Source organism: Phyllostomus hastatus, unplaced genomic scaffold (genome assembly GCF_019186645.2).
Source record: "Phyllostomus hastatus isolate PE091 unplaced genomic scaffold, TTU_PhHast_1.1 phas_contig_40, whole genome shotgun sequence".
Taxonomy (NCBI): Eukaryota; Metazoa; Chordata; class Mammalia; order Chiroptera; family Phyllostomidae; genus Phyllostomus; species Phyllostomus hastatus.
The window spans coordinates 47,919,834-47,944,331 of NW_025333872.1; the positions used below are offsets into that span (position 1 = coordinate 47,919,834).

Consider the following 24,498-nt stretch of genomic DNA (forward strand, 5'->3'; position numbering starts at 1 on the left):
CAACAGTGCACTATTCATTTTTTCAGTTGAAATACTTTCTGTGGCGATTGCATTTGGCACTGAGGATGTTGCACATTTTATGGTATTGTGATATATTATCATTTTAACTAATTCCACAGTGACGTATAGAAGGTTATCTAAACAGTGATTATTATAATTTTGATAATAATTTTTAAATTAACAGTATTCCTAAATATATAACATAGAGTGGGTGTTCTGAATGGAATAATATATCATCAAGATTGAGAAGTTATAACTCATATTCATTTTTCTCTAATACTGAGCTATTTTTTCCATATTAGATAAGACAAATGATTGGACTAACATATATATTTAATATTCTTCTAATCAAATACAGTAACAGTATGCTCTCCAGTAGTTCACTAGAGCTGACACTCATATTTGGAGAAAGTTAAAGTACACAGTTTGGGAAATAGATTACAAATTATTTAATCTTTTGAAACTTTTTTATATCAGTGAAAATGAGCAGAAATTTTTGAAATGTATTAGCCCTACTAATCATAGCCAGCTAGCTTCTAGCTATTCATTCTAATCAATATTGTTTGCTATCTAGCATGTGTAATCCAGAGTATCTTTTTATTGAATTTAATCTTTATTGTATTTTGTTCCATTACCATTTAATACTCTTTTATGCTCTCCCCCCAGCAATCACCACACTGTTGCCCATGTCCATGAGTCGTTTTCCTTTTTGCTCGATCCCTCCACCCACTAACCTGCTAACCAGCTGTCATCTGCTCTCCATCTATGAGTCTGTCCCCATTTTCCTTGTTAGTTCAAATTTTTCATTAGATTCCACATATGAGTGAAATCATATGGTATTTGCCCCTCATTGCCTGGCTTATTTCACTTAGCATAATGCTCTCCAGGTCCATCCACACTGTCTCAAAGGATAAAATTATCCTCTTTTTCATGGCCAAGTAGTATTCCATTGTGTAAATGTCCCATATTTGCCAAATATCATTAATATTAGTATCATAAAATCTTTTAGTAGCCATTTTAGGATTCCAGTTCATTTTTTCACATTCCATTATGTTGGCTCTCGTTCCCTAAGCCCACACTGAGGGACGCCAGTAAGCGACAGCCTGCAGGCATGCTGCCTAGCCAGGGGCGTCACTTGGGCATTTCTGTTTGTTACTTGGATAATCAACTGTATTTTCCTTGTTTTTGAGTTTTTAAAGAAAGGAAAGATTATCTGGAAGGAATTTTTCCATTTTAGTAATTTCTATTCTAAACTAGCAATTGTTAGCTGGGCAATTTAAAAATTACCCTCAGCCCTGGCTGGCGTAGCTCAGTGGATTGAGTGTGGGCTGGGAACCAAAGTGTCCCAGGTTCGATTCCCAGCCAGGGTACATTCCTGGGTTGCAGGCCATAACCCCCAGCAACCGCACATTGATGTTTCTCTCTCTCTCTCTCTCTCTCTCTCTCTCCCCCAACCCTAACCCTAACTAAAAATAAATAAATAAAATCTTTAAAAAAAAAATTACCCTCAGAATACTTTTCTCAAAAATGAGATGTTTCCAATGTTTTATTAATGCTAGCTTTCAGAATCCATAAACAAAGCAAACAATTATCAGTCTCACTTAATTCCATTTTTAATACTTGGAAATTAAGGGGATTATATGACAATCTATGTTTCATTTGAGATATTTATCCCCCTACCCACCCTTTACCCCAAAATATTTCTACCCACAGTTAAATGTCTGCCCTCTTCTCTAAGGATAAAACACCCTTTCTGCCCCTTATTCCATCAAGTACTTTCTGCCTTTCCTGTGGTTTCAATGTCTCCTACACTGGCACATTTTCTTCAGTTTATACATAAGATCAGTAAGATGAGAGAAATGCTTCTTACTCTCTCATTACTGCAGCCTTCTCCTATTCACCACCAAACTGGGGTCAGTGTGCACACTTCCTTCCATTCCATTCATTCTTCAGTTCTGTGGAACTCAGTTCTCTGCCTTCATTATTCCCGAAAAGCTGTTCCAACAAAGGTCATCAAGCCTCTTAAATGTCAAACACAGTGGGCCTTTTATGGTACCTGAATGTAACCACACTACTGCATGTTGACACTGGTAGTCCACCTTTCCTACACCTCTCTTTTCTCAACACTCTCTCCAGGTTCTCCTCCTACTTCTTTTTCGTCCTTTACAGCATTCCCGCAGGTGTGGTGGCTTCGCGCTCTTCTCACTGTTGCTCTCTCTCATCTGTCTGTGGAGGGTTACTTATCCCAGTCCCCTCTCCTGAGCTCCAGGCCTCTACAACAGGCCAGCATTTCCACTTATTCCACACCACCTCAAATTCATCTGCGCCCTTTCTGATGCATCTGATCCTCCTTATTTTTGTTAAGGGACCATCATCTTTATAGTAACCCAAACCAGCAGCCTTGGCATATTTTACACTACACTATGATCTCATGAATGCTGCTAAATTTTATTGCTTTAGGCTCTTAAATAGCACTCAAATATGCCTTCCTCTCTTTCTCTTCATTGCGGCTGACATCATCATTCGAGTGTAGGTTATTCTTCCTGCAGTAGCTCAGCTGTGCTTCTTGCCTGTTGTCTAATTGTACTCAATTACTTCCTGGACTAAAGAAACTTCCTGCTAAATAATGAACCTGCATTCACTCTTGCCACACTCCAGAACCCTCTCAAAAATGTTCATTGATTTTGAAAAGTTTTTTTCTAAATCCATGAAAATTCTATTTAATTGATTTTAAAAATAAACTGATCATGTCATGCTCTTACTTTAAGCCATTCATCTGTCAGAGGTTCACCATAGCCTTCAGGGTATGGTCCATTCCTCTAATTTGGCACACAGGTCCCGTCTTTATTAAGAAACTTCCTATCTCTTTAGCCTTTTATTTTAATAGCTTATTACCCACACACTGTGCCACAGCAGTTGTGAGCTCCATGCACTACTCTGTACAAAAACATCTTTGTATGAAGCTTCCTTCTTCATGGGTTATTCTTCCCTGGCTTTGTCATCTAATGAATTCCTGTTTAACCCTCAAGTGTTTTGCTCATCCCCCTTTCCAGAGTTGCCTGATCCATCCATCCAGTGGAAGTAAGACTTCTCTCCTTTTCATTAATTGTGGGTAGTCTTAAATGGGGTGCTGATCACGCCATTTTGTTTGTACTGATTTACTTATCTGTCTCCCCCTCATATAAATTCATGTTCCAGAGTCATGTGGCCGTGGGTGAGTTACTTAACCTTTGTGCCTCCACTCCTCATCTGTAAAATTCAGACATGGTATTCTATATACAGTCTAATTCTTAGGGGTGCTGGGGGTTCAGTGAGATAGCAAAGTGTACATGCGAAGCGCCTTAAAGCATGGCATCCTACATGCAGCAGGTGCCCTGGACTCCAGAGCCCACGGAGTGGAATGCGTCATTATGAGTCCCTCTGTTATTCCCACAGTATTCTTCCTACCCACTCTCTCGCCCTTGGTTTCCCTTAGGCCTGTGAATGTCAGCACATTCACTGCTCTTATTTTTAAGGAATTTTACCTGACATTGCCTCTCCTAGTTCAAAAAAAGTTTGTAGTTATTGAAATTTTATTTTAAAACTCTAGTTGCACAGATAGACTATTTTCAATTAAAGAAAGAAAAGTGTACATTAATTTCCTCTACATCATCCATAATTTAGTAGTGATTACCTGATGTGCTGAGGCAGCTTTAGTTAGCTTTGCAATAGCATTTTGTAGCACATGGTGACTGGGCCGGAATTATTAGTTATTGACGATGGCTGTATCTCTGTGCTTCCTGCCTCCTGGATTTTCAGCTTACTACAGACTTTCCCAAGGAACAATATAAAATTATTCATGAGCCTTGGATATTATGCATACAATTGATTATGAAAATGTACTAGTAACCTAATTGTAGAATTCCTCTGTTATACAGCACAAATATATTTAAGTAGGCCTTCAAAGACTCCTAGAATTAGAGCATGTGGAGTGTTTTTCTTGTCTATTTTGAATTGCTGCTAATATTTTGTTTTACTTCGAGCAAATTGTATCATATGCATATTTACATCAATATATGAGTCTATAGTTGTATATAGTTGTCCCAATATGTTTACATACCAACATGCCTACATATCTCTAAATAAAATACTGGTTTTACATTATTTTATCATGTCACAAGTAATCTGTCCTGCATTGTCAATGAACTGCTCATTTTTTCTTCTATAAAAATTGGACTTTATCCTATCAACTCTAGAATATTATGGACAAAACACACAGATCCCATGTCCATGATATACATGATTATTTTTTCCCTACATGATTTATCCCAAGGCTGTTAAAAGGTTTAGGTTTTGCTATTTGTTTCAACATGTTGCCAAGGGCCGGTCTTCCACCTCACAGCCACAATGAACCCCCACACCCCTCCTCCCGGGATCAGGAGCACAGCCCTGTTCTGCTGCAGCAGGTCGTGCAGTCATGTAACACCGTGATTTATAACTGGGTTGTAATCCAAATAGGAAACAGGTGGAATCACAACTGGGTATAGCGCCTCGGATATTAATGGCTTGGCTCAGCAGCGGAATTTCTAAAGCCGTATACACTTTTTTTGTCTTAATTATGCATTCATTAAAAGCTTTTATACCCAACAGAATAAAGTAAATATTTTTTGATCTCCATAGCATGCTCCCAGACTGTAGATTTGCACAGCAGGGTCTTGATCATCTGAATAAATTGTATTTCTCCAAGGAGTTTATCTTTCAAATAAGGTCATAAAGAAATGCAGCTCCTCCATCCCTAAATTTCTCTGTGTGCCTCTTCTGCCGTGTGTAATATAGAACATGGGAACCAAAGTGCATTGCAGTAACATGCAGCATACTTGGTGAGGGTCCATATAATGTTGCATCTGTTCTCCTTGTTTATCTCTTGTAAAATGTTTAAGTACAAAAGAATGAAAGATTTTTACATGACAACTATGATTTTTGCTGATATTTGTCCATATTAAACATTCATTGTCTTTTTCCCTTCACCCAATCAGTGAATAAAATTTAGAGAAATGTAAAGTGAGGGTTTAAGCACTGTTGATAGCATTTTTCAAAGGGAGTAGAAACAACAATAGCTATTGTATGTTGAACATCTACTATGTGAAAAGCACTTTATATATTTTGGGGAATCTTAGACACAGATCACTTTTCCCATTTTTCTAGATGAAAAAATTAGACTCAGAGGTTAACCGTTTGCTGAAGCTGTGCGGATGGGTCAACTTCAAATCATGTGCTTTCCCTACAACTCCAAACTAAAGACTCAGCCAGTTTCCTGTCCCCACAACTTATGACCTAGTGAAAGAGACAGGGGAAATGTACAATTGTAAACCCAAAGAAATATGCACAACCAATTGCACTTATACCTTTTCTGAGCCATAAGGAGTAAGATGGCAATACACCTGATAATGAATGGTAGCCTGAAAATAGCATATAGCTATGACTGTGAGAAGTTGAGGCAGTAACTCCTCCCCGTGACTCTGAACTGCCACGGTTATCTCCTGCATGGCTAACATTCTAGGCATGTACTTTAAAATATTTTAATTACTTTAATATTAAAGTATTCAATACATTTATTTATAATTTAACAAATTATTTAAATATTAAAACACTTAAAATACTTAAAAATATTCAAATATTTTAGAGAAGCACCTGTTTTTATTGTAAACTAAGCAATAAAAGAAACAAAAGTTGAATTTTTAAATGTCTGTTATTTCTTTCTGACCTACCCACTATCTATCGATCAAACTGATTAAGTAGCCCCTTTGTGAAGACAGAGGGAGATCTAAAGAAGTACAGATACAGTCTGTACTTTTATGTTCAGCTGGGGAGAAAAGTATGTAACCACTTGCCAGTGGTTAAATAAAGGATACAAGTAGTTCCAGCAAATAGAAGTCAGAAGAGGGAGTGAATCTTCTAGCTGCAGTGGCCTGACTTTCTTAGGAAGTGGAATCTGAAAATGCTTGTTTCCCACCAAGAGGAGAAGAGCATTTAGAATATACACCTTCCCTCTTCTTACAAGCTGTTGAATCAGTCTTTAAATGTTTCAAACAATAATCTTTTGTGACAGGGATGCGTAGGGCCCTCCTTATGGTCTAAAGGAACACCATGGGCATTCAGGGAATTTCACTTGGCAAACAGCATGGGCATTGACATACTCTGGTTATCCTCGAATACCAAAAGAAGTAAGGTTCTTCTTCAACATTCTTGGAGGGGGTGAAAATCCAACATGCACAAAGCTGGAAGACCCAGGAGTCACTGTGGAGGCTAGTCCTGATGCATCTGCCACCACCACACTCTACCAATCGTATGAAAACCCTGTGCATAGTTAGCATCGAGAGAATGTCATAAGCTCAGTTCAAATACTGGAGAACACTTTTCTCAGTTAACTGGAGAGATCTGTTCATTCTGCCCAATTGTGAAACCATGCCTATAATGAAACTGTCATTTCCTTTTTCCATTTTACGTCATGGATGGACTTTATTTTAAGAATTTAAAAAACATGTTGCTTTTTAAAATTCTGTCCAACAAGTATTTTTTAAATACAGCCTATGACAGAGGTGTTACAATTGACCCTGTACAAAAAGGATACAAAATGCATAAGATATAAAGCCTGTTTTTACTAGTTTACTAGGAATGTTTTTACTCAGAGGATATATGCGTGACTAGGCTAGTGGCAGTTACCTGGTATGGGACAGGAACCTGGAAGTGGGAAGCAGTAGGATTCAGTGAGTGAAACAGGGCCTCATGTTCACTGTGTCTGAGGTGGTACGAGGTTCGTAGAAGCAGTCCATATAATGATTTTATTTAGCTTTGGTTAACATTGCTAAAAAATGAAACCACACGGGCTTTATATGCAGAGTGAGTATATAAGGCTATTTGGGGTAGAGTTGGGAATAGTTTTCTTTTAAAGATTTCTTTACTTCCCTGTCAAGAGTGACTTTTGCTTTAGAGGAGTCCTCAAAATATGTAGTGTCAATAGTTTACAATAAAACTTAAAACGTCATGGTTCCTATTCATGCTAGGGATAGTGCCACTATGTCTCCTGACAGTCTCTCTCTGTAGTAACTGTTGACATGTGTTACTTATGGTGACACTTTGAGGGCAGTGTAACTGAAGGGCATCAGTAACTGCAATGAAAGATCATCATTATAATGGTGAAACACAGTATTGCTAAAATGGTCACATCTGTTGAGTATTAATAGCTGGAAAAGAAATCTAGAATCCTGTTCAACTTTGTGATTTTCTGGGGTAAAATTCAGGAAATGAAAATGGCATTACTTTTATTTTGACCTTGGAAGATCTTAAACACAAGTCACAGTTTTCAATACTGACAGTGCAGGTTGGTGACGCTCACCCTTGTTTCACAAGTTAGTTAAGTTCTCAGACTTAGACGAGGCCACAAAGCAAACAGGCGTTCTTCAGGCTCTGTTTCGTAGGGCCATCTGTAGTATTAAATCAAAGCACATAGATCAGACTTCCACACCTAATCAGTTTCACAAGGACTCTGAGATGGAGAAAGGGTAGTTATGGGGGAGACACGGGGTAGTCTCCAGTAGATGCAATCACAAGACATCGGATACTTTCTGTGCTCTGTATCATTCTGATGATTAGACTGCAGTGCTGGATGGGCGAGGGGTTACCGACAGGCAGGCCGGGGCAGGCATGCTGTGCCTGAAACAAAGACCGTAAAAGCAGTATGTGTTACTGATCCTCAGTGGGTATCGCCGTTGGGACACATCTGGACCCACCTCCTGGCTGTGGCGTAATAGGCGAGGCTGTGGGCTGTGTGCAGTGTCTATGCGGACCTCAGCTCTGGGCTACACTTTTTTCTCCCAGTCAGGAAACTGTTGGGGTGAAAGTCAGTCTGGGCGAAACTGGCTCAGGTGCAGGCTTAAATCTGCTCTAAATCATAAAATAAAGTCTCGTATGAACTTTGGTCAATTATTCATATTTGCTTAATTGAGATGTTCAGAGACACCTGCTAATACAATGGTCAGTCACTGCTACGAATGGGAAGCCTGCCCAGGGACATACAGAGGCTGTGCTCCCTCTTCATTCTCTTGTGGCTCCCCTGGAGTGGGGAGGGTGTGGCCACAGGGTCTACACGCCTGAGCTGCCCTACTTCCTCCCACTCCTGTTCTCACCACCTGATAATTTGCCTCACAGATGTAATTACGTTTGAATATAACCCCCACAAGACAGTGTTTGCGTGCTTTTCCCTACCATTTTCAGTAGTTAATACAGGAAATGACTATTTTAATGATTTAATTAGAGGACTAGATCACACAGAAAGACAATTCAGGGAATATATAAGGTTTAAGAATTAATGCACTTGAGAGACTGGTGTTGATTCCATAGCTAGTATGGGATTGGGGACACATTTTATGGCTCTTATTCTGTTCTTTAACTTGTCATTCACACTATAAGAAAAAAATAGAAGGTAGGAGAGAAGCCAAATAGTCCTCAACCAAAGGAAAATAGGCACAATTTTAAAAGATTCCCAAAGAACAATAATGCATGCACCATAATTCTGAATAGACACTAAATTTCAAGTGAGAATCAATGCACAGAAAGAAAACATTTTTAGAAAAAAAATATTTTTCCATTACACAATAAAGTTTCTTATTGCTGACCTATAGTTTTCACTAAAAACTACTGCCTCTACCCTTGTACTTGGGTTTTTAAGTCATAGAATATGAAAGGGAATGGAGACATAGAATATGAGAGAACAGAGATAATCTCATAATCGGGACAAAGTATCATGTGAAAGGCACTTTGATATGAACAACCAATTGATAGAGGAAATAATTCTCTCTTGGACTGAAAAAAAACTTGGATAGATTGATTTTTTTTTCACAGTAGAGCTGTTACATTGCACTTGTTTGTTAACACTTTCGACTCGAGTCTCTATAACCCCTTTTCCCACTTGGAAAACTGAATGGCCACTGGCTTCTGGTGTTGCCTTTGTGTGTAGGAAGAAGGGCTGAGAGAGAAGGGGGAGCGAGGGAGGCCAGTGAGGTATGAAACATGGCCTGATCTGGGTGATGTGCAGAATAGGATAGGCATGTTGAAGTAACATGGCCTATTCTGGTCTTGCTTGGTTATAAGTAACAGAAAAAGCTCATGGTCATTCTTTCATTAAACTCATGTATTGAGCATTTGCTCCCTGCTGGGTACCATTACAGTCCTCAGCTCCAAGGAGCTTAGAATTAGTGGAGGTAGGCAGACTGTAATCAAAGAGTGCTGACAGTGACAAGCGCTGTGCTAGAAATCTGCAGAGGGCAGACTGGCAGCACAGAGCAGGACGTGGTCACTTCGACCCAAACAAGGAAGCTAACAAGGTGAGATGGGCTCACTCATTCAACAAGTGTGTTGAGCCCCTACCATGTACTTGGCAGTGTTTTAAGCACTAAGGATACAACAGTGAATAAAACAGACTGGTCCTTGCTCCCATGGAACATCTTTTAGGGAGGCTGGGGGACAAATAAATTATAAATAAGTAGGCAAATAACTGCAGAAGATAATTACAGATAGTGATGAGTGGTAAAAGCAAATGGAGTGGAGGAATGTGCTGGAGGGTGACCTGGACAGGAGGGGGATGTGCTCCTTCAGATAGGATGGTCAGCCAGAGCAGTGGAAACAGGATTCCTCATTCACTGGGGTTTTGCACGTGCTGCTTCCTCTGTTGGGAACATTCTCCCTACAACCCCAGGTCCATCTGGCTTTAAAATGCACACTTTATTATTATTCAGGTATGGCGAAGCCAACAGACCTGGAAGACAACTGCCATTAAAAAGAGACTTTTATGCTCACAGTTCCCAAGCAGAGGAGACATATAGAAGAAGCAGTGGGTTGGTCAGGGGGTAGAAGGAGAAAGGGGAAAGCATGGGCAAGAGCCTTTATTGTGGCTTCTGGGGGAAAGGCAAGACAAGCAGGGTATCAAGCCAATGATTATCTAGTTGGAATAGTTTGAACAAGCTGTGTCTAGTTGTCTAGTACATGGACTTGGGATGATTAAGGCAAAGGAATATTGCTTTCTGGAGTGCCAGAGCCAGATACAGGAGGTGGTTCAGAGTGTGGACTCTGGATTGGTTGATGTGCATATGCAAATGAGGTAGCATTGTTTGCTACCTCTATGAATTTTTAATTGGCTAGTCCTACAAAGGACAGTCTCTCCTCAGTCAGTGAGGCCCCTAATGCCACAGCATCAAAAATACAGCAATTATGAACCATCATGGACTTTCATAGCCCTACATTCTACCCTCTGTAACCTTGACCCACGTTTCCATTTATTTATGGTATGTTTTTATTTGACACAGTCTTCTAGTAAATTCTACACTCCATGAGGCCTGGAACTTGCCAGTTTTCCCTTGTCATTTTATTGTCAGTGCTTGGTGTGGTCCTGGCACACGATGCAACCGTGGAGGCCATTGTACTGGTTGAAGACAAGCAGGGGTGGATGGGATTGCTACACTGCAGGGAAGAAAGGTCGGCAGGGTCCAGGTCATGGGAGGTTGTGCACTGATACTGAGTTTAGACTTTTAACTTTAAGCAATAGGAATCTCTTAATGGGTTTTAAGCAGGTGATTAACATGGTCAGATTTTTTTAAAAAGAGAGGACTGAGATTTTGATCCTGGAGGCAGGAATGGTAGCTCAGACCCCTGCTGCAAGAAGTCTGGATGGGAAATGATGAGAAACAGAACATTAAATGCTAAGGAGGAAAGGCAAACAGGACTTGGTGACTGACTGGATATGGGGGAAGAAGATGGGCCACCTTTTGGGACCCTGATGTGAGTGGCCTGATGCGGTCACTCTCTAAGAGGGTGTTATAGGAGCAGATGCAGGTTAACAAAAAATATGCTCATTGTGGACATATTGAGATTAACATGGCTGTGGACTATCCAACAGAAGATGTCCTCTATTAAGATATCTAATATATAGTTGGGAAAACGAATTAACTTAAGAAAGAGGTTTGGGCTAAGTGATACAGATGTGGCAGTCATTAACATGCAATCAGTCTATAATCCAGTTGTGTGGTTTTTACACCCTTCTTTGCTGTGACTTAATGGTGCAGTTTATTTAAGACTCTGCTATCTCAAGGGACCACATTATTCATTTTGACCTTCTTGCATCAGTGATGAATCAGGGTTTATGGATGCCCAACAACATCACTCGAACCTGCTTTATGGTTCCTTGCCCATCACATCTACTCGCTACTTTTCATGCTCCCAACAATGTGATGAGTGCTTTTCATTTATTTTCCCTATGATAACCCTGTGAGCTGGTTGAACTCTCTGTTTTGCAAGTGGGAAGTAAGGGAGGTTCAGTGATTGACCCAAGATCATAACCAACGATAAGTGTTAGGGTTGGATTTGAACCAGGTCTGCCTGTTCCATGGTCCTTGCTTTCACCAACCTGGGTTGCCTCCAAATGCCAGTGGCTGCTGATGGTTTGTTCTGCCCCTGAATGCAATTATGCTTTCTCTTTGCAGAATGCAATTATGCTTTCTCTTCCTATGATAATAGAAGAGTTCTTTCAAAAAAGTCTAGAAGTATATATGTATACTTTTATACATATATAAAATCTCTGCATGATGAACTATGAATGCTTTTTGTTTTCTTTTCCATATTTTGTATTTCCTAAACTTTATGATATGAACATTTATTACTTTCTATAACCAAAAACAGTAGCACTATTTTTGTAACAACAATAATTTTTCCCACACACATTTAAGGCATTTAATGCAGTTTAGCCATTACTTCCCACCTCCCCCCATTACATTAGTGGGGATCATTAAATGCAGCATTAGTGGTGATTATTTTGCATACACACAGTCTTAGCTAAAAGGACGAGAAATGATGATTTTGCTTAAAGCTCACAAAGCCCATCTGCCACAGTAGGAGGAATGTGTACTGTGGCATCATGACCTCAGTGAAGGTGGTCTTTCTTTTTCCCTCAACTCCCCACTTTATACAGTTTAACTACTGGGGTGCTAAGTATGCATGCAAAAGGAATGGAAACCTTTGAATGTATAGAAAGCACTGGAGATTTGGGGAAATCATGTTTTTGAGCAGAAGAGGGGAGAACAAAAGGGTAAAGATAGGGAGCAGATTTTTGACTGGTATTTCTCCTGTATATGAACAGATGTGAGTTTGGTTCCCTTTTGCTTTTCATTTAGGCATTGACACTTGTCCATGGAGCCCTCTTAGTTCTCCACAAAAGTACAGGGCTGTATTAAATTGTATTTGGGCATTATAAAAAATTATACCCTTAGAAAATGAAAGCATTTTAGGACTGTGGAAACAGACACTAAACAATTACCTTCAAAAGAAACAACAGAAAAGCACAATTTTTAAATTAAACTTATTGGGATGACATTGGTTAATAAAATTATACAGGTTTCCATTATATAGTGTACCATTCTGTGATATATAATCTGTACATTGCATTGTGTGCCCACCACCCAAAGTCAAATCTTCTGTCACCATGTACTTGACCCCCTTTACTCTTTCCCACCGCCATCCTGCTTCCCTCTGGTGACCACCGCACTGTTTTCTGTCTATGAGTTTGTGTTTATTTTTCTTGTTTGTTCATTTGTTGCTTTCAGTTTTATATCCCACATATGCGTGAAATTATATAGTTCTTAGCTTTTTCTGACTGGCTTATTTCACTTAGTATAATATTCTTAAGGTCCATCCATGTTGTTTCAAGTAACAGTATTTCATCTTATCTTATGGCTGAGTAGTATTCCAGTGGATATATGTACCACATCTTCTTTATCCAGTCCTCTCTTGAAGGATACTTTGGTTGTCTCCATGTGTTGGCCAACATGAATTATGTTGCACTGAACATAGGAGTGCATATGTCTTTGCAAATAAATGTTTTCAATTTGGGGGTTAGATACCCAGAAGAAGGATTACTGGGTCATATGGTAACTGTATTATTTTTAATGTTTTGAGGAACCTCCATGTTGCTTTCCATATTGACTGTACCAGTTTCCATTCCCACCACCTGTGAATGAAGGTTCCTTTTTCTCTACACCCTCTCTAAAACTCATTGATAATAGCCATTCTAACAGATGTGAGGTGGTGTGTCAGTTTAATTTTGATTTGCATTTCCCTAATAGCTAGTGAAGTTGAATATCTTTTCATGTATTTGTTGGCCATTTGTATGCATCCTTGGGAGAAGTGGCTGTTCAGGCCCTCTTTCCATTTTTTAATTGGATTGTTTGTTTGTTTGGTGTTGAGTTGTATGATTCTTCATATAATTTTGATATTAGCCCCTTGTCACAGCTGTTGTTTGCAAATATATCTCCTATTTGTGTAGTTGCCTTTTAGTTCTGGTATTGGTTTCTTTTGCTGTACAAAACCTTTTTAGTTTGATATAGTTCCATTTATTTATTTTTGCTTATATTTCCCTAGCTTTTGGAGTCAAATTCATAAAATGTTGTCTATAAGGTCCATAACTTTAGTACTTGAACTTATGGACCTTGTAATTTATTGTTTCAGATTTTATATTTAGGTCTTTGAACCATTTGAATTAATTTTTGTACACAGGGACAAATGACAATCTAGTTTCATTCTCTTGCATGCAGCTTTCTAATTTTCCCAGCATCACTTATTGAAGAGATTTTCTTTTCTCCATTCTGTGTTTTTGGCTTCTTTGTGAAAATTTTTTTGCCCATATACATGCGGTTTCATTTCTGGGCTCTCAATTTTGTTCCATTGACCTGCGTGTCTGTTTTTCTCCCAATACCATGCTGTTTTGATTATTGTAGTTCTGTACTATAATTTGAAGTCAGTCAGTGAAACCTCTGGCTTTGTTCTTTTTTTCTCAGAATTGCTTTGGCTAGTTGCAGTCTTTTGTGGTTCCATACAAATCTGACGATTTTTTGTCCTATTTCTTTTAAAAATGACATTGAAATTTTGATGGGGATTGCATTAAATTTGTATATTGCTTTGGGTAATATGACCATTTTAACTATGTTGATTCTTCCAATCTATGAATATGGAATATCTTTCCATTTCATTGTGTCTTCAATCTCTTTTAATAATGCTTTGTAGTTTTCAGTATATACGTTCTTCACATTCTTTGTTAAGTTTATTGTCAGGTATTTTATTCTTTTGGTTGCAATAGCAAAAGGAATTTTTTTTCATTTATTTGTCTGAAGTTTCATTGTTACTATATAGGAAAGTGGTGGATTTTGTACATTGATTTTGTGTCCTGCAACTTTACTGTATTTGTTCATTGTTTTTAGTAGGGTTTTTGTGTGTGTGTGGAGTCTCTAGGGCTCTTTATATACAGAATCATGTCATGTGCAAAAGGTGACACTTTTACTTCTTCATTCCCAGCTTGCATGCATTCAGTTTCTCCCTCTGGCCTGGTTGCTCTGGGTAGGACCCCCAGAAGTACGTTGTGTAAGAGTGGTGAGAGTGGGCATCCTTATCTTGTTCCTGATTTTAGAGGAATAGCTTTCAGTTTTTTAAATCAATTTTTTAAGTCCCCTATTAAATTAAATTAATTCTTTGGTTCTTCAGAGTTTTGAATTGGCTTGCTTTTAAGTTCAGGTATCTAATCAGAAGAAGTCCAGTATCTCTATATAAAGATGCCTAAGAAAGAATATTTGGTTGCTGCTACATAGTCCAGTCCCAGTTGTACACACCCTCTACCCACCTGTTACTGTACAAAGCTCAGTTGTTTCTGCTTTTGCACATGCTCTTTTCTCCATGTGGTGCTGCCAGGTGCTGCCTCAGGACCTTGAACCATGTCTTGGCATGCATCTGGGTACCTGAAAGGCACCAACAGTGAACCCACCCACACACCCACCCATCACACCTCAGACGGACTGAAGAGTAATTTACTGGGATGCTGAAATCATACCCTTGGCCCTGAAGCAGTTAAATTTGTTTCATAGATGTACTGACCATAACTTCTTCATCCAGAGGAGATGGTCCTAAAGTTTGCTGTGGAAGCTTTATTTACAAGCGTTACACCTACTTGCCTCCCAAAGTAGCATTTACTGATCCCCAAAAGTTAGATTTTAGTATCAATTGAAAAAAAATTGGTGCTGGAGTCACAATCTTCAGTATTTCTTTGATACAATCTGTTCCACGAGAAACCAGGATATTTTGATTAAATAGCTCTGAGCAGACTCTTAGATATTTAAGTTGCACTGAATTTTAGTAGTCATCTGTAGTAACCTTTATTTTAAAGGAGCATTTATTTCCTTTCAATTGTGTTGGCAAATAGAGCTATTAAGCACTAGAATCTTATGGCTGATTCCTGACATCTAGCTTGACTCCTATTAGGAATGTAATTAAAGTGTCATCTCCCACCAAAAGACACAGAATCTAAAGTAAAAAAAAATTAATCAGGTAGCTATGGTGGTGCTGCACCTGTTACTTGGAGAGCTGTTTTTACAATAGCTTTATTATACACTTTATTATTTATAGCAGTATTGTCTAATAGAAACATGACAGGAGCCACAAATGTAATTTTAAATTATCTAGTAGCTGCATTTTAAAAAGTAAAAAGAAACAGGTGAAATTAATTATGATAATATATTTAAATCACTATATCCAGAATAATGTTACTTCAACATATAATCAATGTAAAATTTATTAATGAGATATTTTGCATTCTATTTTTCTTCTTGCATTGGGTTTATATTTAACATAGCACATCTCAAATAAGATGTACCACATTTGAAGTGCTCAGTAATATGGCTAGCGGCTACTGTGTTGGACAGCACAGCTTTACAGCATATTCTTTTAACCATTCAAATATTATAGAGAGACTTCTGATCAAGAGGGTAGCACAATGAAACATGGCTCACCTCCTTGCACAACCACATCAAAATTGCAACTAATTTATACAACAACCATCACTCAGAAGCAACAGAAATCAAGTTGAATGGAAGTCTGACAACTATGAAATTAAAGAAACCACATCCATCCAGACTGGTAGGAGAGGTAGAAACATGTAACAAGCTGGTCCCACATCCATGTGTGGTAGATAAAAATTCAGGAGGGATATCTCAGGAGTGAGGAGTCCAGACCCACATCAAGCCCTGTCCAGCCCAGGTTTCCAGTGCCAGGAAGATAAGCCCCCATGACCTCTAGCTGCAGAAACCAGCATAGATTAAGTTGGTAGGAGAAACTTTTGGAGTCTCAAGCAGTTCCTCTTAAAGAACCCACACACAAACTTACTCAGGCTCACTCCCTCTGAGCTCCAGCATTGGGGTAGCAGCTTGAAAGGCACCAGTAACATACAGGGAGGAACTGAAGTGTCTGGCATCAAAGTGATAGCTGGGGGACAGCATTCTCCCAGATAGAAAGGAGGGCAGAGCCACAGCCAGCAGGTGGGTGCCATATCTGAGACTCTATCAACCTGGCTAACACTGTTTGTCCCACCCTGGAGATCCTCTGAGGTTCCATCCCACCCAATGTACAGCTGTTAACAGTAGCTTTTCCATAGGAATGGCTCATGCCATTCACAATTGGTCTTGGCTCATGCTTCACAACTTCCTAAATTATTTCAAATAAGTAGCAGCTGGCCTCAGTGAGTCCCTGCCCTCATACCTCTTACTAAGTGGCCCCAGGCATGGCACTAACAGTAGCCAGCCTACATTCACAGCTTGGCATCTCCTAGGAATCTTCAAGCCCAGCACAAGAAGCAGTCATTTCAGATTGCTCTATAGTTCAGGCAGGGTGACCCTGGGTAAAACACAGGTGGGAGCTGACATTGGCCTACACCACCCAGGAAACTCCAGGCCCTGCACAGCTGATCTTCCACAGAGGGCAGAGGTTGTTGGTCAGTAGTCACAGCCAATCCTTGCAACTGACTGGCCTGGGAAAATCCCTCCCATTGACCTGCGAACAGCAACCAAGGCTCAACTGCAAGAGGAGGGTATACTCAGTCTACATGAAGGGCATGCCTTGAGTACCCAACTTGGGTGATAAGGGAGGCTGTGACACTGTACACCACAGAACACTTACTATATTAGGCCATGATACCAAGACAGGGAGTCATAGCAGCTCTATGAAACCTACTACATAGAAACAAACACAGAGAGGCTGTCAAAATGAGGAGAAAGAAACATGGCCCAAATGAAAGAACAAATCAAAACTCAAGAAAAGGAGCTAGACATAATGGAGATAATCAAATCTGTCAGATGCAGAGTTCAAAACATTGATTAAAATGATGCTCAGGGTTCTTAGTGAGAACCTCAACAGCATAAAAAAGATCCAGTTGGAAATGAAGGATACACTAATTGAAATAAAGAACAATACACAGGGAAACAACAGTAGAGTGAATGAAACTGAGAATCAGATCAATGATTTGGAATATAAGGAAGCAAAAAACAAGCAATCAGAACAAGAAGAAAAAAGAATCCAAAGAAATGAGGATAGTATAGGTAGCCTCTGGGACAACTTCAAGCATTTCAACATGTGCATCATAGGAGCGCCAGAAAGAGAAGAGAAAGAGCAAGAAATTGGAAATCTATTTGAAAAAATAATGAAAGAAAATTTCCTTAATTTGGTGAAGGAAATAGACATACAAGTCCAGGAAGCACAGAGAGTCTCAAACAAGATGGGTTCGAAGAGGCCCACTCCAAGACATATCATAATTAAAATGCAGAGGTTAAAGATAAAGAGAAAATCTTAAAGGTGGCAGGAGACAAGCAGTTGGGTATCTACATGGGAGTTCCCATAAGAATGTCAGCTGATTTCTCAAAAGAAACTCTGCAGGCTAGAAGGGACTGGCAAGAAATATCCAAAGTTATGAAAAGCAGGGACCTACAGCCAAGATTGCTCCACCCAGCAAATATATCATTTAGAATTGAAGGGCAAATAAGGAGCTTCCCAAACAAGAAAAAACTAAAGGAGTTCATCATTACCAAACCATTGTTATGTGAAATGTTAAGGGGACTTGTTTAAGAAAAAGGAGATAAAAACTATGAACAATAAAATGACATTAAATACCTGCCTATGAACAACTGAATCTAAAAAACAAACTAAGCAAACAGGAAGAACAGAGACAGAATCATGGATATGGTGAGCATTTGATGGTTTCCAGATGAGAGGGGCTGTGGGGGAATGGGTGAAGAGGTGAGGGGATTAAGAAGTACAAATAGGTAGTTATAGAATAGCCATGGGATGTAAAGTGCAGTGTAGGAAAGGGAGTAGCCAAAGAACCTACTCCTGATCCATGGACATGAACAACCGTGTGGGGATTGCCTGAGGGAGTAGGGGGATGCTGGGTGGAGGGGGGCAAAGGAGGAAAAATTGGGAAAACTGTAGTAGTCTAATCAATAAAATATAATTTTTTAAAAAGGGCAAAAAACATAGAAACAAATATATTAAAATAGAATAATATTTTAAAAAGAGTTCTTAATACTTTGCAATAATGAGAAAAGGGGAAAGTATATTAAAAATTACTTAAATAGGTCAGTGGAGCAAAATAGCTAGCTATCTGATGTATTATATTCTGAATTTCCTAAGTTATTGGAAAATATTGCTCACATATAAATAATTACAAGTTAAAAATTAGGGCAAACTTGGACACAACTGTCTCTCATTCTGCCTGTAAAGGGTAAGTGTTCTATCAGCACCCCTGTGTGCCCACTCCAATTTTTGCACTTGTAAGACAAAACTTCCAGGGAGTCATGGCTCTCTGGGGCATGAGTTTAGAGCTCTGGCTGTGAGTTTGAGAGCTTGTAAAGCTCAAAATGAAGCATTGCTACAGAAACTTTTTGAAAAGGATGGGAAGATGACCACTGGTTTTCTAAGGGTAATAAAAAGCAGAACAGTTATAAGTCATCCATCTTAGGTAGATTCAATCTATAATTATTTAGGATGGGAATCTTTTCTGTGAGAGTTCCTCATTTCCTCTGCCCTTACATGTAAAAATTTGTGTTTTAATTTCATTAAGTCAATCCTACTCAAAGGTATACTGAATTTGAAGTTTTGGAAAGAGTAGAGTTAGTCAGTCAGTCTTCATATAGTTTGTGTCATCTACACATGACTCCCATTTTACCTGCTGTCACATTGCCTTTGGTGGAAAAACTTATAACCTACGAGCTGTAAAATATGGTAAGGGCAGAAAAATTGTCTTCATTAGTAAATGTTTCTAAAATGTTGCAAAGCGTCATTTCAGTCAATGAAACCAGGAACCCTTTTCAGTCCTTTTGCTAAGATGTCTTTAAATACCTAGATTTTAAGAGGGACAAAGTGAGGAGAAATGATGAATTGTAGAGAAGCAGTTGTCTGCCCAGGGCCTTATATTTGAGGGGTTTTTTTGTTCGGGTGTTTTGTTACTGTTTTGTTGTTTTCTGTATTCCCAATGGAGTGCTATCCCTTTGGTCCCACTCCTGTTATGCAAAGCTTAGTGAGTCAATCTGAATTTCTTGCCTGCTCTTTCTTGGATGGATTTCTAAGAGATCTTTGTTTTTCCTCCCCCATTTTTATTTATTTTTTGGCATCCAGGAATTAAATAGCTTTAATTACTTGGATCTGTACAGACTTGCCGACCTCTTTAACCTCACTTTGTTGGAGAAGGCAGTGATCGATTTCTTAGTGAAACATCTCTCTGAACTCCTGAAGAGTCGACCGGAAGACGTGCTAACGCTCCCCTATTGTCTGCTTCAGGAGGTCCTGAAGAGCGACCGCCTGACCTCCCTGAGTGAAGAGCAGATCTGGCAGGTAAGGGCATGCTGCGTGGGTGTCTTTGGGCGTGGAGAGGGCTTGAAATGCTTAAAAGTTGAGGGATTGAGGGACAATGAGAACTCCTTTGGTTTGGTTTGGTCCTCATTGAACTCAAAGCCTTTGAGGTCATGCTGTCCAATGGGCAGGCAGCTGGAGAGCACGGCCCCTGAAGCCTGGGGGCCTCGCCAGCTCAGCTCAGCTCAGTGAATGGCAGGGGAGATCCTCACACCCTCCCGGGACTTCCCAGAACCCTTAGTCAAAGGGTTTTATTCTCCTGAGAAAAATGGTTTTTTAAACTGAATATGGGAAGAATGGATTGTCAAATGTTCCTTATGCAGATTTAAGACTAATGGAATTAGAGTAAGTTCTGGGCTTTCCTGTACCAGGGGTGTCCAACCTTGTGGTGTCTTTGGGCCACACATTAAATACACAAACACTAATGAAAACTGATGATCAAAAAGAAAGATTTTAAGTAAATTTACGATTGGTGTTGGGCCGCATTCATAGCCATCCTGCACTGCACGCACCCTGTGGGCTGAGGATTGCACATCCTTGCTGGAATAATTCGGGAATAGTTCTTTGTTGCAGCTGAAAGCAATTGAAACCTTAAATGAAACCAAGCTTTTCTTGCAGTGCAGTGGAAAAATCTCCCTCCTTAGTTCACTCTGCCTTCATTGCTATTTTCCTAAGCCCTGCCTCTTCTTCTGACATAGTAATCTTCTCGAATATCCTTTGTCTAGGGAACTGGAGGATGTTTTGTGTTTTCAAGTTGATTATTCAATTTAAATCCTACTCAGCTCATCCCCAGTGACTTTCTATGAACAATCCACATGGGGTCTTACACTGGCTGTCTCAACTCTCTGCAACACTGGCTAGCTGCCTTGTTACTTCTTGGACAGCATACCTTCAAAATTTTTTGATAATTTGAAAAATATTTATATACAGAATATAAGGGAAATATGCAGTCTCCTATTAGCTGATGAGGCAGTGAATTCCTTTTATCTTATCAAATAATATTCAGAGAGTACTCTAATTCTAGCCAAAACAAGGTCAGAGATAGCTGTTAATTGTCCAGTATCTGACTCTCTGGATTAATACTTTTTCTCATGTCTTTCTTACTTTTTCCTTTGTATTACTTTCATCAACAACTTCTTCCTTCATTGTTGCTTCCACCAGTGAGGGTAATAAGAGCTGTGGTGTACTGAGGGCCTTGCACACCAGGGCTCTTTGCAAACGTACTGACTTACCAGCACAACAGGCCTGAAGGATGGCTGTTCCCACCCCTTCTACCAGATGAGTAAGATGAGGCTGCAGGGCCCCTGCTCAGGGTTACAGAGCGGATCCGAGTCTGCGACACCTGCTCTCACTTCTCTAGTGTTCCGCACTGCCTTGACATAGAAACTATCAGGAAACAACAACAAGGTATAGATGTTTTTTTGCTTCTTAGGTATTTCTCATAATGTTTATTTAGGTAGAGGTCAAAAGTATTGGTGAGGATGAGTTTTTGGTATGAATTTTAATTACCTGTTGTTTTCCCTGTAAACACAAATCAGCAGAAATTTCCAGTCGGTTCAAAGTGGGAAATTGCCATTTTTTTTTTCATTTCCCAAAGGGAAAAAGAAAGACTTGGAATGAATTCTGCATTTAATTATTTCTAACTGAATCGAGATCTGAGCCAACCGTCCTGTGGTTTCTGTTTCTTTCTGTGGCCTGGTTGAAGGTGCTGCCAGAAACGGACACGGCAACGTGTGCAATCTGAGTGCCCACAAATGCCGTGCTGTTCACTCCGTGTTAAGCGTTCTCATCATCTCCTCTCTGAAGGTTACTAATATCATAACCTAGAATTTTAGAAAGCGCTTTCTGCTGCAGGCAACATTTTTTCACACCTGGTCCTCAAGGAAGAATTAAAAGGCTCACTTAAATAATGATCAATTTAGGCATTCAGCAGGCAATAAAAAACTGTTTTTGCTTTATCTTAGTAAATAAGTAATTCCCTCATACTCAACCCAATAGAGAAAAATCAAATCAGACCAGCTATATTGCCTCAAGTATAGTTAAGTTCATCATTTTTTGCTGAGGTTATACTAGTAATGCAATATACCATGGAAGAATCTAATATTCAGCCCAGGGTGAAGATTGGGTATGCCAGAGGATTAGTGTCAGGGTGCTTTATAGCAGTGAAACTTGATGGACAGGCTGGAGAAAGATCTACAGAATCTCATTAAATTGCTGAATTGTTCATTACAGAGTGTTCTCACTGTAATAAAGTGCTCATTGACTTTGACAAATCCCCATCCCATGTCTCAAAGAAGAACAGTGAGGCAAAGGGTGGTGGGAGGAGAAGGGAAATTGGCGCAAAGTTGGACAGGTAATAGAAAAGTAGATGGAGGGTAGTGCTTTTTGATTAGTATGTGCAACTGGTAACTTATGGGAAAGCCCGGGAAACACACACACGCACGTTTATACATGCAGCTCTTCCACAGCATACTGATAATACACTCTGGGACGTTCCCTTTATTTTAGTGAAAGGTCTAAATTTCACTTACTAGACTACATACAGTCTATCTCAGAAGACGTGTCATAAGAACCTCCAAGTTATCCTCCCTGACCAAACTGTTTTTTACTTTTGGCTGCTGTCCCTTAATCATTCCCTTTCCTGATAAAATATGCTGCAGGCTGTAATAACCGTTCTGTGGGTCTGCAGACCTGTGATGTGCCCTCAGATTATGTCTTATGTCTGCTCTTTTTTTCCCCTCTGACCTTTTCAAACTCTATCTCAAGTCTCTTCCCTTGCATAGGGCTTCTCCATCCCCTGTACACAGTATTTTTTCTCCTTTCCATCACCTGAAACGACTTGGCCTGTCAACTGAGTTCATTTTCTAGTTACAGGTGATGTAGAGGCTCCATCATACACACTTTAGTGTATAAGGACAGAGAAGTCCCCTCAAAAAATCTCTGTATAAAATTTATTTCAATTCAGCTCACCAGTTTGGCGTTCTCACTTCAAGGCCTGCACGTTCGCAGGTTCCAGGTGGAGGTCACAAGTGGTAATGGGGCTCAGGACAGGGGAAGCTAACAGTGGCCGGTCAGCTGAAGAGGATGCATGGGGCATTCATGACCTGGCCCATCTCCACTAGTTTTGTTTCGCTTTTGGGGCTGAGACCTAACTTAGAACTTCATTTCAATAGGACCCTGTTAAATTTCTCCCGTGAGCCTCAACACAGAGTTTCAGACTACTGAGCTGGCGGCCCTGCTGTAAAACTCAGAGTGGAATAGTGAACAGTTCCACTCCACTCCCACGTGTTGGGTCTGTTTCTGTTTTCTCAGGAAGCACTGCCTGGTCTTGGTTTTCTTCTGAGGAAAGTGTGATCTCTGCCTTTTCTGCCTCAGATCCGCTTTCACCAGAATGAGGAGAAGATTATTTTACATGGGAGTACGGTTTATAGGAAAAGCCTGAATATAATGTGAATTCTTATATTTACTAGTGTAGGGAAGAGGTGAGGCTCTCCACTCCTCGTACTCTCAGAGTGCAGCACAGCTCAGGTTCGCCCACTCCATTTCCCTCTCTCAGGACTCACCTCCACTGGAGGGTCCTTACGATTTTAAATCATTAATTCAGCTGCCTGGATGATTATTTCTCCTCTGAAATAGCCAAAACAAGAACCATATTTTAAATGGATAAAGATAGTTTGTAGAAATAAAACTATTTCTTTAGTGCCCATTTTGTGCTCTGCACAGTGCCAGAAGCCAGATCCTGGGATAAAAAGCTTCATAAAATGGTACCATCATTGGGTTAGAGAAATTTAGTTTAGTTTTATCTATGAATGCAGAGAAATTATGTTTTTCCTTTGATTATTAATTTATTAACTGTTTTTTTACTTTTAGTGAAAAGGACTTACTATTTATCAGGACAGCCCATATATCAACATTTTTCTTCCTTTTACCCTTGGATTGTGGGCCCTTTTTTCTTATATTTTGAGCCTAACTTTGCCTGGATCTAGTGGATAATAGGACCAAGCATTTCAGTGATCAAATCACTGACGTCAAATGAGATCGGACCTTGGCAGGGAGAGTCTACTTTATCCCCGTCATACCCATTTTAGTACAGCAAGAGGGACCGGGCCGCTGGGTTGGGGTTTAAGGGCTACTCCTCTTCACATTTGCCTTTGATTCTCCCTTTTCAGAGGCAGAGGCTGTGCCTGTCGTGTTTGCATTGAATGGTGCCATGTTTTTATTTGCACTGTATAAATAATAAATAAAGACAATAATGTGGAGTTTTCATGTTAAAATGTATTGAATGGATAATAAGACATCCCATTATTCCTACATAAGGCTGGATTTATTTTAGGAACATTGGTATAGAAAATGAATTTGGCTTTTAAAAAATGCATTTTTTGTATTTTTGTTGGAAATTTTTATCTGTTAGACATACTGTTAATAGCATATTTATTTTCTGTCTCTAGAGATGTAAACCATGTATTGTTTAAAGTAGTCAACAACCTCAAAAGAAGTGGGTTTTTTAAAGATTGTATTTATTTTTAGAGAGAGGGAAAGCGAGTAGAAAGACAGGGAGAGAATCATTGATGTGTGAGAGAATCATCAGTCGGTTGCCTCTCACATGTGCCCCAAATGGGGACCGTGACTGCAACTCAAGCATGGGAAATGGTCCAGTGACCCTCTGCTCTCCAGGACAGTGCTCAACCAACTGAGCCACGCTGGTCAGGGCAAGAGTAGTTGTTTTTTAATGAGCCCTTCTTGGGCTTGTGTCTA

The 24,498-nt window shown here is 39.6% G+C and overlaps 1 protein-coding gene across 1 annotated transcript in view; it reads left to right on the forward strand.

The window, feature by feature from the left end:
* Positions 1–24,498, forward strand: part of KLHL32 (kelch like family member 32) — a 184,603-nt gene that overhangs the window by 103,042 nt on the left and 57,063 nt on the right. The window contains exon 6 of the mRNA XM_045843238.1: positions 19,510–19,725. Coding sequence (XP_045699194.1) covers positions 19,510–19,725 — 216 coding nt within the window. The remainder of the gene's footprint in view (positions 1–19,509; positions 19,726–24,498) is intronic.